General features: G+C 50.4%; 1 protein-coding gene across 5 annotated transcripts in view; it reads right to left on the reverse strand.

Annotated features, from left to right (window-relative positions):
• pard3aa (par-3 family cell polarity regulator alpha, a) overlaps positions 1 to 13,108 on the reverse strand; it is a 208,249-nt gene that overhangs the window by 47,868 nt on the left and 147,273 nt on the right. For all 5 annotated transcript variants that reach the window (XM_072713762.1, XM_072713767.1, XM_072713759.1 and 2 more), the window contains 2 exons: positions 6,946 to 7,080; positions 1,433 to 1,705 (listed from right to left, as the gene is read on the reverse strand). In XM_072713762.1, the coding sequence (XP_072569863.1) occupies positions 1,433 to 1,705; positions 6,946 to 7,080 (408 nt within the window). The remainder of the gene's footprint in view (positions 1 to 1,432; positions 1,706 to 6,945; positions 7,081 to 13,108) is intronic.

Raw genomic sequence — 13,108 nt, forward strand, 5'->3', positions numbered from 1 at the left:
ACAACAAAAATGGCAAGAATGAGTATCTTTTCTAATGCAGCACATTAAACAAAAGATTTTCTGTTTGGGGGTTGTGAGATGTCATTGCAGAGAGAGAAAACACCCTCCCCTAGAAAGATCTTCTTAAATGACGCCAGGTTGTCATGTAGATGGCGCTGGCTGATAACCAAGCCAAATAACAATAAAATCTCATAAAATCGCATGCTGGAACAGATCCTGTCACAAGCATAGCACATCCTGGCTGCGCCCCGAAGGGTTAACGTTTCCCTCCCATGACACGGAGCCCTGCAATAAGCCGGCCCGTCCTCCAATGAAAGGCCAAAGCGGCATCGTGATTTATAGGTGTTCATAAAGAGCGAGCATCTCCCAGGGGTTCAGATTTGTGTGGATTAGAGCATTGGGACCTTAAATAATGAATCCACACAAAGGCTCTGGCAGCCTGCAAAGCAGCCCTGACCAATCATTATGTTCATCAATGTCCTGTAGGTCCCAGGCACCTGGACCATGCTGTTTGCGGGAGATAACAACTCGAAGATGATTATTATTATTACATATATTTTTGCCTGCGGACACTGCGAGTTCTGCTAGGGTGTAAACAAACCGTGACTTCATCTGAACATATCGACCTCCCCACCCCAGACGCAGAGCTTATCGGCAGGTGGATTTCACTGCCTGTTTGATGAAAGATAACGTGTCACATGTGCTCCCACCCACCACCACCCCCCGCCCCCGGTTCCATGGCCCGCAGCGGGAGGAACCCAGGGGGAACAGTCTAATAATCCCACCGAGCCTTGTCAAAAGGTCACCGGCAGTAGGAGAGTGACAGGTGGCAGGCTCACGAAAGAATAATCACATGGAGATAAAGACATGATACCTCCGCATGGTGAGAAGACAGCAGCGAGGTGGGATGAACTGTAAAAAGAATAGGCAAGGGGGCGGACGGAGGGATGGAGGGATGTATGGACAGACAGACGAAGTCCCAGAGAACACCATGTATCACCAGCAATAATAGGGCAATAATAGGGCCTACGCATGCCCTAATTTTTATAGTATGAAAACACCCAGAAATTAGTCTTAATAATAAATATTTAGTTTGACTTGAAGACCATGTCATCCATGTTCAGGAACAAAGTGTGTGAAGATGGAAAGATACGCATCCCCCCACCATTGGGGACAGTGACACAACCCAAGACTATGACACAAAACAGGAGTTGGAGAGTGGCAATCATTCCATTTTCACACCCTGGAAATGATTAGATTACATGGATGCTTGACCCGCTTCCAAGGTGTACAAATGGGAGATAAAAATGTGTTTTCTTTTGCGCGTACAGCAAGATTTGAACCTCTTGGGGTGGGCTGGGGTGATCATCCGAAGACAATGAGGAGCCCAAGACGACCAACGAGTGTACAAAGCGAGGACGGCACCCCCTACCTGTCACCGGAGGGAGGGAGTCCGTTGCGGGACTTGTTGACCTGGGCGTACAGCGACTCCGCGGCCTGCTTGTCGTCTCCAGGCCCCCGTGGCTGGTTGTACAGGGACAGGCTGTGGCCGCTGTCCAGCGAGGAGTCAAAGGAGGCGATAGAGCCGATGCCCGCGTACAGGTGCTCCTCCTCGGAACCAGACACCAGGCTCAGGTCCTGGATCTCGGCGTACTCGCGCTCCCGCGCCTGTCTCTCCCGGATCTCCCGCGTTTTGGCCTGGATTCTGTAAATTGATATGAAACTCTGGTTCATGCCCGAGGTGTGACCCTGGAGACTTGAGCCACTGCAACATGGTAATAATCCCAAAAAATGCACTGCTTCACGCCTGACGCGGGAAACACATGTTCTCCTGGTGCTGCTGAGATGTGTGGAAACACCCTCCTCATGCCACAATCTTTCATGTTCAATATCCAAACACGTTTCAGTCATCTGTCAAGGCTTCAGGTAGGCCAAAAGCCTCCGGCCAGCAGGAGGCACTACTGAAATCTCAGCCCCCTTCCTGAAGGGGCCTGGACAATTTTTCCAAGGTTCCTCTAACTATTAAGGCACCAGAAAGCCTCCTGATCCTTCTCCCAAACTCCTCCCGGTCTCCAAACTCTGGAACATTCCTCTGCTGCCATCACTCTCAGACAACGAGGCCATTGAATGCACCGCCCGCCGCCCCCGCCCCTATGCCGATGGTGGGCCCCCCTGAAGAAGACGACGGCGGGGCGAGGCCATGGGGTGGACTCCCAAGGCAGGCGACCCCATGGGCCACGGCCAGAACCGTCAGTGGTTCCAGATGGGCCCGGCGACCTGCTTCCGGGCCAGGTGCTCAATGCACATAGCAGAGGGTCACCACACACCCCCCATGTGGGGAAATCCCCGCCCAAACCCAACAGCATTTCAACGCCTCTTCATCTCGAGCCAATGCTCCCTGAACTTTATTATCATAAGAAACCAAAAATAAACACAGGGACCGACCACTACACCCACCATGGGACGCTGCTCTGTAAACGGGCCGTCTTCCAGAATAACATCCATATGATTAAGCTCCCCGAGTCTTTGGAGGAACCTCAAGCCCAGCCGAGGTCACCTGACTGAGGTCAGCTGACTGCCAACAAAACATGACCATGTCACCATGGGTTTTAGGAGGAACCAAAGAACAGAAACCCCCTTGGAGGATTCATTACTGTTTCTCCTTTTGATTGAATTTAGTTCCCAGGACTGGCGCCTGACTCCTAGCGAGAAGATGGGCTGAGTATAAGATAAGGCTACTTATAAGCAGCATTCAGATGGCCAGAGGCCCTGGGGGCAGGCCTGCTGGAGGCCCTGGGGGCAGGCCTGCTGGAGGCCCTGCCCCCAGGGCCTCCGGCCATCTGAATGCTGCTTATAAGTAGCCGCTAGTGGATGGTGAAGGATATCGCAAAGCCACCTTGGAACCATAGGCTTTGGGTCTGACTAGAAGGGGCAGCCTCTGCTCCTCAGCAGGGGAAATCGGGCTGAACCAGAGAGGTTAGGAGACTGAGAAATGGTCCCGGTCAGCATTGGCCAGCCACCCCGCCAACTACAGAGCAAATACCCTGGGCTGATCGGGCTAAATACCCCTACCCCCAGAGGTTCTTTTTTAAACATTAATGGTACCATGTGGTGTGAATGCAGACAAGAGGCTGCCCCAAATACATACCCCACTCCCAAGCAAAGGAAAAACATCAGCAAATGCTAAATAAAAACATTCAAGGCGCTTGCATAAAATAATTAAAATAAAGGCTGAATTCTGATGAGAAAGAAAAATAGAGTTATGGAATCGGCAAGGACGAAGGCCGATTTTCTCCAGTGAGGACAGAGAAAACTGCAGAAACAGCACACAAAAACAAAAATAATCAACGTGTACCTTTTGTGCCCAAAGCTAATTACTCATCAGTGCTCTTGTAATTAAATGGAAGCTCTGAAATTATGGACAAGAATAGAAAGGAAGCGGAAGAAGCAAGCGCCGGTATCGATTAAGCAGTATTTACGAGCTTTATATCTGCGGCTCGAGTCAGACAGGGAACGGGATCCCTGAATCCCCCCCTCCCGGACCCCATCCTCCTCAGGGGAGGAAGCTTTCAGGCAGTGTTGAAGACAAAGCCAACCATTTCCTCCCAGTCACAGGAAGCCATTGGCGGCGTGGTCTTTCACCAGCCAGAACTTTCCGGATATCTCCATCACCAACATCCAAGGACAGAGTGGGGACCGCGTGGGAGGCTCTTACCTTCCGGAAAACTGTGCCCCTCCTCTATTCCCATGGTAACAAGTAGGGCTGTACCACGCATTGCTTAAAGTGAGAACTCAGACGGCTGACATTCCAGCGCCCCCATGGTGCCAAAATGTTACTCTAAGGCACGACAGCGTATGACATGGCTAGCTGAAGGGTCAGGGCGTGTGACGTCACTGGGCCATCAAGAAGCACAGCCCCCATAACACAGGACAGATTAGATATCCGGCTTGTAGTATGGCGGGTGATAAGGGGTTAAACGGGGGGGCTGCCGTTCTCTGTAGTCAAGCTTGCCATGTCGAATAAATCACACCACTTAGCAGTCGGAACTTCATTCGGCGAGTGCGCTGTCCCGACACACACCTTTAAATGCTAAATTAAATTAGCGGGTGCACTGGTGCGCGGGGGGGGCGTGTTGGTGGTGAGAGGTCATGCTGGGGTTGGCGTGCCATACCCCGCCAGTTACACAGAATCGTGACTATGGTTTTATACACTCCTATACCAACGGCATCCAGGCTTGGATTTGAGCGCAGGGCAAAAGCGGGAAAATGACAGCAGAGCGTGGAAACACCTGCAAATCCTGTTGACTCCCGACATCCTGAACCCCCCCCACCCCCCCCACCCCCGTCAACACCGATCTGAGCCCCCCCATCACTTCATCAGCGCGATAATTGGCCAAACGCAAACTCCATAATAATTCATCTCGACTTATTGCTGGCTATCAATATAATTAGATATATAATCAGACTCACAATCAATCCATGCGATCCACGGCCTAATTGCATGTGGTAATTCAGTCAGACAGATGAATGTTATAAAAGGCAATTAAATTAGTTTGAAGTAATTCAACAACATCAGAACTATCGCTGTAATTAATTTGTAAGTAGTAGAAGTACTTTAACTGGATAAAAAAGGAAATACATGGAAAGAAACGGGCAATAGCTCTGTGTTTAATACAATATGCATAATATGTATATTTATAGTAAAGCACAAGCCCCTCGACATACATACTGATGAGAGGAATCGCGCTCTGGACATTTAAATGAGAAAAAGGCCGCAGGTACAACATGAATTAAACAAGATCTGTCACTACGGGGGATCGCAGCATGCAGGCTGGGGTGGGGGGCGTGCATCACGGTTTCTGACTTCCACGGTTGTTTACGCGGGGGGTGACCCCCCAACGCAGCAAGGTTACTACACATACAGGGGCAGCACCAGGTGTCTATTTTTAAAGTGGGAAAAGGTTAAGATGCACGGTGTGAGCTGGTCATTAGGTAACCCACAGAGTCGAGAATGCAGGGGGAGGGGCCGCAGCACCCCCCCACGTTCTGCCTGGTAACACTACTGCGGGCTGGTGCCAGGGGGCAGGAAGAGGAAATGGCCACAGGAAAAAGCTTCTGACCTCCAAAAAGAGACCGGGAGGTGAGAACGAGGAACAAAAATAGCCACATGATCCCGCGTGGCCGAGCTAACGCCTCCCTCAGTGAGCGTCGCTAACGGCTCTGGGGCAGGCTCGTGTCACCAGGCCCTTTCCCAACTCGGTCCAAATGTGCCGCAACAAGGCCTCTGGGCCACCCACCAGCACAACACATGTCCGTACACCGGGGGGCGCCGAAGGGGCAAGCTGGTCCTGGATTTTAATGATGTCCCTGATGATACCAAGGTGTTGGAGGCAACAGCAGAACAAACTCTGCCAATGATTTAACTTTTAATCAGCTTCTCCAAGGCACCGCTGCTCAAAGCTACACACCTGCAATTGGCCCACCCAGTGCTAACCGCCAATGCCAGCCGCCGGAGCTATCTGCCGGTGCTAACCGCCAATGCTAGCTACCGGTGCTAACTGTGAACCGTAGCCACCATTGCTAGCTGTGAATGCTAGCTGCTGGCGTTCACCACAAATGCTGACTGACAACTGCTAGCTGTCAGAACTAACTGTTAATATCAGCTGCAGTGGCTAATTGTCAATGCTAACTGCCAGCGTTAACCGTCAAAGTTAGCTGCTGGTGCTGTCAACGATAGCTGCCGGCGCTAACTGACGCCACTAGCCCCTAAACTTTGCATGAGGAACACCAAACGCACAAATGCCTAGTGTGAGCAGCCAAAATGCTAATTTCCCTCTAACCCCATGCCTTTGAAAAAGCTCGGGTGAGACGAGTAAATATATAATTTTCACTTAATAACAGCATGTGATAAGGGTGATCCAAACTGTCCCCTGGCTATTTTATGAATAAAACACAGCATTAAAGCGCGCGAGTATTAGCCTTTTTGCCAGCGGGCCTCTCTGCCAGCCTGCAGCAGTGAAAGGGGCCCATCCGTGGTGCCACGGAAACAGGGAGGCGGCCTCATCCATCATGGCATTAGCCTGTGGCGTGGCCAGCAGTCGCATTACACTTCACCCTGTACCTGTGCTCCACGCCGCTCTGCTCCGCTGCTTTATTACCAGGGGAAATTTCCCCCAGGACCAATGCCGTTAAAGGTGTGAAAATATGGGTGGGGTTCGATGACAGGTAGGAGAAAGAACACCCCCCTCCATTTTCAGATGCGGACAAATGGAGACAAATGGCGATGAAAATGAATTTCTCAACGCAAGAGATTCCACACAAACAGATGCAAAGACAAGAAGGTACCAAGGACATGTGTTGGAAGCCCGCGATGATGTGCCCGCCGCTTTTCTGGGGGGGGGTTCCACCGGCGCCCCACCGTGGTGGTCCGGCCCGCAGATTAGCGCCCATTGTTTATTTTCAATTCCAGGTCCAGGGAGGGGGCATTATGGAGCACCACCCGCACACTGCACACAATAGACACAGCTGCCGCTCTGCAGCGAGGTCTCCAGGGTAACGGCAATCGAAAGGAGACGGACCCACATCCGCACGCCGGTCAGGCTCATGAGGCAGGACTGTCACAAGGGCGTTCCATTCAAAAAACACCAAATAACCCCCCCACCCCCACCACCCCACACAGCTAAGACAGGGGAACAGCAGGGAGGCCACTGATTCGTAATTATAACCAGATTCACATCCAATCAGGTTTCAAGAAGGTGAGCAGCAATTAGCAGGGCAGCAAAGGCAAAAAAGAGAACTATTTATAAACGATCAATTAAGCTTCCTGTTAGAAATGGCTGACATTTACTAAGTGATCTGCGGATGGTTTTTCTCCCCTATTTATTTAACTGGACAGCTCATCCCCTGTCCTGGGTCTGGGGCCCAGTCATAGCCTTTATGGCTCACCTCTCCTTCTCCATCTTCATCCGCCGCGCCTCCTCGTGCGACACCTGCGTCTCCTCCACCTTCGATTTGCTGGATGCCTTGCGTTCCACTCCGCCTCGCTCATCTGGCCGCTCATCTTTCCGGTGCTTTCCAAACCTGTAAAACCGTCATGGTGTCAGCCAATCCTGCTTCCCGCCCTGCCACCCCACGATGGCCAAGGCTCTAATTTGTACGATTCACTTCTAATTTTGCTGACACGTAATGCCCCAATCTGAAGAAGAAGAAAAAAAAAAAAAAAACTCAGAACCTTCTAGAAAAGAAACGTGGTGCTGGCACTTTCCTTTGTGCCCCAGACGTCGGGCTTCTTTACTCCATGACCGAAACATGGCCTTGTTGAAGTCCAGAGCCGCTACCTCAGGCTTTTCCCGTGATTGGCGCTGAAAGGAGCCATTTCTTAATTTTATCTCTTCCTCCCGTTTAAGGTTTTCAGAGCGACGCGGCGTTATTTAGATGGAAACTTTACATTTTAATGATGGGACGACACTGGCAGCCTGTAAATTCAGAAAGAAGTGTTGTGGGGGGGGGGGGCAAGTGGGGCAATCTTGCTGATGAACGGTGAGGTAGGCGGGCGGGAGGCAGGAGTGCGGAACGCATCGTAAACTCGGCAGGGGGCTCGGCGCGGTGTATGAGCTAACGAGGGGGCGGATCAGGCTGAGAAGCAGGAAAGCGTGACGAGTCTGAGGCGGTGGTGGTGGGGGGGGCAGGGATCACCCACATAAATTGTATCAATGTCAATCATGGGGCGGGGGTGGTCTGGGGTCCGGCAAGGCATCATGTGACCCAAAGCTAGCCCCAGCCCTGTTCTTCATTCAGTTCCAATGGCACAGAAGCAGCTTCATTTACAGCCGCTCCCAGATTCCTCAGAAGCGGGGTCATTACGGACCGAGCAATGCACACCTGGACTGCGGCTCCATCAGACAGCCTGGACAAGCTCCACCCCAAAAGGGATCTGCGGGAAAATGCAGCTGTCTGGATGCCATTAGCATTATGGGATATGACCTAAGGTCCATTCTGGGGGGGGGAGCACGGGCTGTTAGGAATCCCGACCACATTCTTGCATCACTGAGAAACATCTTGGGTCCAAAGAAGATGTTCAGTATGTTTTACATTCCACACATTACTGAAACACAAATCTATCTGGACAAATTCCCGGCCTAATGAAATGGGTTTCCCAGGGAACTGGGGACAGTGTCGCGATTTACACACACTAGAACAAATTTGTTGCGGAATCCATTAATGGCAGCATCACAAACTCTGTGAGAGACTTGAAATGTCGGGGAAAAAGGGGCGGGGACTGATTAGGGAAATCCCCCGATTGTTGAAAATCAGGCTTTGTTTGATGAGTTTGATTGTATTAGGGAAGATAACCATCTCAATTAAGTCATACTGCAATTAGCTGGAATCGTTTATCTTTACTTTTTCTGTGCAGAGGTCTTTTCAGGGACGTTAACTACTCACGCATCTAAAATGATTATTTTAGGTGATGCTTCCTTAGGAGTATAATGAATAAATGAATGTATCAGCGTAATGACGAGCTTCAGATTGGCCGCCGTGGCCCTCTTCACGCTAAAAGCGCCTCTCTCGGCGAATTTCCTCTTTTCGTGTCATCAGTGATGTAGGACCGCAATCTCTGCAATGGGGGTCAGCCTGTCCAGAGGCCCGTTTACCGCCCCCCCCCCCCCCCCGCAGGAGTCAAGGTGGGTCGGCCCCGTTTGTATGAGAAACACTATACATTACCTGATTAATTAATTAGGAAATGGACCACGGAGAGGAGAAAACCTCGAATCACCGCGGTTACTAATAAGGAGAGCTCAGTCGTCCATCACCGAGAGGGTGACAGCGACAAGGACTTTCACAAGCTCCAAAAAGCCGCCTTTGTTTCCGAAAGTGCAGACGCGGGATGCTCCGATTAGCCCACAGCACACGAGGGCCTGTTTGCACCACAGATATGAGAGATTTTATGCCGTAAAATGATCAGTTTTGGCATTTTTTCTTGCATGCGTAGCGTGATCGCTGGGAAGAGGCTGTGTCCATCAGCCTTAATGAAATGGGGCCCTAATTAACGGGCCAGGCCTCGTAAGGGACCTTGGGCAACTTTACAGGCTGGTCCATTAAGCTTTACGGGACGGGAGTTAAAATGCTGAGTGTCAGGACCGCAAGGAGTCATGGGACCATCACAGAACCTTACTACAATAATGCTAAAACACAGCTGTTACCTGAGCATGACCTGCCCACGCGACAGACACAGGCCTGTGGTTGCAATAATAATAATAATAATAATAATAATAATAATAATAGATACTTTTATTGATTCCAGTAGGGAAATTGTCTTTATGCCTCCCTCAACTTGCTCTTTGTAGAGTAAGCTGCCCGCGAAGGGCAGCCACCCGCTGGGGTGTCCGGGTAGCTGGGGGTTAAGGGTCTTGCAAAAGGACCTACAGACGTGCTGAGGCTGGGTCTGAACCGAAGACCTTCTGATTACAGCCACACAGGCTCAGCCCACTGAGCCACACGCTGCCCCGAAGAAGCCTGACCAAGGCAAAAACATTCAGTGAGAAGCAATTACAATGTGCAGGTGAGGCCACTTCCCTGTTTCACAGCAGGGAAACAGATAGAGGGTGAAAATGCTGCAAATCTCGGGGGGGAGGGGCCCGACCTGACCGTGATCATGACCACAACCACGGCCCAGTCGACTGCTACCCCAGGAAATGGCACCTTCCCACATACTCACCCCCCCCAAAAAAAAACCTCATTATTTTATGGTGCCTAAGTCATGCAAAGTGGGAAAGTAGAGAGACGACCCACAGCGGGAGTGACCCGCACCCCCCCTCCCAGGAGAGCCACGACGGAGCTCCATCATCAACCTCATTCTCCCTGCAATAAAAGAGAAAATAAACAACAACAATGCATTGTATGAATATATTCATGACATTAATGCATGGCTTGGGCTGGGGGGGTGGTTTCTCACTGTGGACTGTGGGTGGCCCCCGCTTCAAAGTTCCCTGTACACAGCACACCCCCACCCAAAAAGCCCATTTTGGGCCTTGCGGGGTGGACGTCTGCTCAGCCCGATTCACCTTAGTTGCCAGACCGCGGAAATAGGTCATGTGACCAGCCGCAGTGTTACCACCCCCCACGCCACACCTCCGACTGGGGGTCCCGAGGTTTGGGGACCTCCTGTTGGTCACAAACAATCACTACACATGGAGGGGAGGGGGTAAAGTGACTTTTGGAGTGAGACCCCAGAAACAACAAATCAGCTGACCTCCCCCAAAGGTAACACCATAAAAAACATGGTCACAGACATGGTCAAAACAGCAAAAACCATTTAAACCCCCCCCCAGAAAAAAATATTTCTCTTTCGTTCCTTCATTATGACCCACCCGCAGTCCACCAGCAGACAGGCCCTGCCTTCCCCTTACATGCCTTTCCGATTTATTATTCCTCAGGGTGTTAAGAAAAACAGGACCCCCCCCATGACATCCTGCACCATGGGACCCTCCCCTCCATCCAGGCCCCCCACAGCCTGGGTGCAACAAAAACAGCAAGTTTGGCAGAAACCCAGCAGCGACCCGGGTGACATTTATCAGAGGCGGCCACATTCCAAGCGTTTTGGTCACCATTTTTGGGGTCTTTAAAGTCCGAATTTATTTTTTTTTGGGGGGGGGGGGCGGGTATCTGCATACTTTGCCATCGCCTGATTCCAGCCTGCCGGGGTGGGGGGCGTATTGCATAGGAGTGGAGCCGCGGCTCGTGGTAGCATGTAACACATCTGATGAATGACACACCCCAGCCGTACCCACACAGGGGATGGCATCGTCATGGAAACATAGGGGCTGCGACACAGGGGCTGCTCAGAATATGTCCCGGGGCCTAACTGGCATTTTTAACCCAGCGCACCTCTGTGACCTTTATGATCTGCTTACTATGCGTACCATACTGAAATGCTAAAGGCTCAAGGATCCAAGAGCAGCGCCCCCTTCAGGGTTTGATGTAATTAACTCTCTCCCACACTATTTCAGACACACTTTGCCTTGTTTGTATGGAGGCTGCCGGCGGGGGTGGGGGGGGGACGGGGGTTGAGGACATGAGCACAGGGAATCTGCACGTTTGCCCTGTCACATCGAGGGGCCTCAGGGAACGCCTATACCCACTGGGGCAGAAAGGTGGAGGTTACAGAGTCTCAGGGGAGCAGAGGACAGTGTGGGGGGGTGGGGGTGGGGGCGGGGGGGTAGTTTACTGGAGAAACACAGGATCTGCGCAGCCAGCCACCGCCCTTCCCAGCTATGCTGACCGGATCTGCCTCGCTTGGAGATATCGCAGCTTTTATTTTATTGTATTTTACCCCCCCCCCGGATGTTCATGGCAGGGACCCAGTTATGCCCCCGCATGATAAAAATGGAGGGGAATGTCCTCTTTATGTTATTACCGGCTCTCGCAGTTCACTGGTGGCACTTTTAGACGAGTAAAAGCAGATCATGTGGGGGGGAAAAAATCTGTAAGGGGTGGGAGGGGTTGAACCTAGGTATAGAGGGGCTGTGCGGCCCCCAGAGCAGGGGGCCAGTTCCTCACAGGGCTGACCTCTCGCCTGCCTGTAAACATGCCACCGGAACATGGAGACACGGTAAAGGACGATGCACAGGAAATTACCTCGTCAACTTCTACAAAAATATTATAAGGCACAGGAAGTGAAGTGAAAAAAGTGCACAGGAAGTGAAGTGAAAAACATGGAAACTAAAAGTTTGGGACAGAAAGCAGGGGCCCCATGAAGACAGAATTTCCAGGAGCTACATTTAAAGATATAATATGATTATTTAAATGATAGCAACATGTCTGTTATTTGCAATTTTAGCAGATACTTTTCATGAGTTGCCCCTGTCCCAGCTGTAATGGGCTATTCTACTTTGAGACTTTATGCTACCCAGCTGTCTTTTACCACTGGAGCCCACTGGCTCTTCACTGCCAAGCAAACTGGCACAAAGTAGCCTAATAAGAACGAAACGTCAGAAAGATACAAGACTAACATTAACATCTCCCTGGTCGGATTCTGTCTCACTGGAGTGGAAGACAACTTGTGAACGGACATGGGGAGATGCAAAAACTCAAGTCTAACCTTAGTAAAAAAGAGGGAATGATTAAACTTGACACAAATACATACAGTAAACTGGTTAAATTTGCAGACGACACCTAGATGGGTGGTGTAGCAGATACTGACCTAGCAGCACAGAGGCTACAACGGGATCTTGATTAAATTAGCGACTGGGCTGATACCTGGCGGATGAAATTTAACATAGACAAATCTAAGGTAATCCATGCAGGGAGCAGAAATATAAAGTACAGATATTTTATGGGTTCCACTGAAGTAAAGGTAGCTGATTATGAGAAAGACCTCGGTGTGTATGTTGATGCTTCCATGTCCCACTCTCGACAGTGTGGGGAAGCAATAAAAAAGGGCCAATAGGATGTTAGGTTACATCTCTAGGTGTGTGTAGTTTAAGTCAAGGGAGATGATGCTACGATTATATAATTACTTGGTAACACCCCACCTAGAATATTGTGTGCAGGTTTGGTCACCATACCTTAAGAAGGACATTGCTGCCTTGGAAAAGGTGCAACGGAGGGCTATGAGAATGATTCCTGGTCTTAGAGGAATGTCTTTTGAGTAGAGGTTAGTTGAGCTGAATCTGTTCGGCCTCGAGCAAAGGAGACTAAGGGGGGACATGATCCAGGTATATAAGATTCTAACAGGTCTGGATGCTGTTCAGTCAAATGGCTACTTCAATATTAGTTTAAATACTGGAACTCGTGGCCATAAGTAGAAATTAGCGGGAGAACATTTTAAAATGAATTTGAGAAAGCGACTTCTTTACACAGCGTGTGGTTAGAGAACAGGATCCCTGCTAGTGTAGCGGAAGCTAAAACCCTGGGTCCCTTTAAATCAGAGCTAGATAAGATTTTAACAACTCTGAGCTATTAGTTAAGTTCTCCCCTAACGAGCTTGATGAGCCCAATGGTCTCCTCTCGTTTGTAAATTTCTTATGTTCTTAAGTCTGATCAATTGATCCTGCTGCATGATACCCCTCCCTCATCAACAAATCTTACTGACAGCACTCCTGCCCCCACC

Source organism: Paramormyrops kingsleyae, chromosome 1 (assembly GCF_048594095.1).
Source record: "Paramormyrops kingsleyae isolate MSU_618 chromosome 1, PKINGS_0.4, whole genome shotgun sequence".
Classification (NCBI taxonomy): Eukaryota; Metazoa; Chordata; class Actinopteri; order Osteoglossiformes; family Mormyridae; genus Paramormyrops; species Paramormyrops kingsleyae.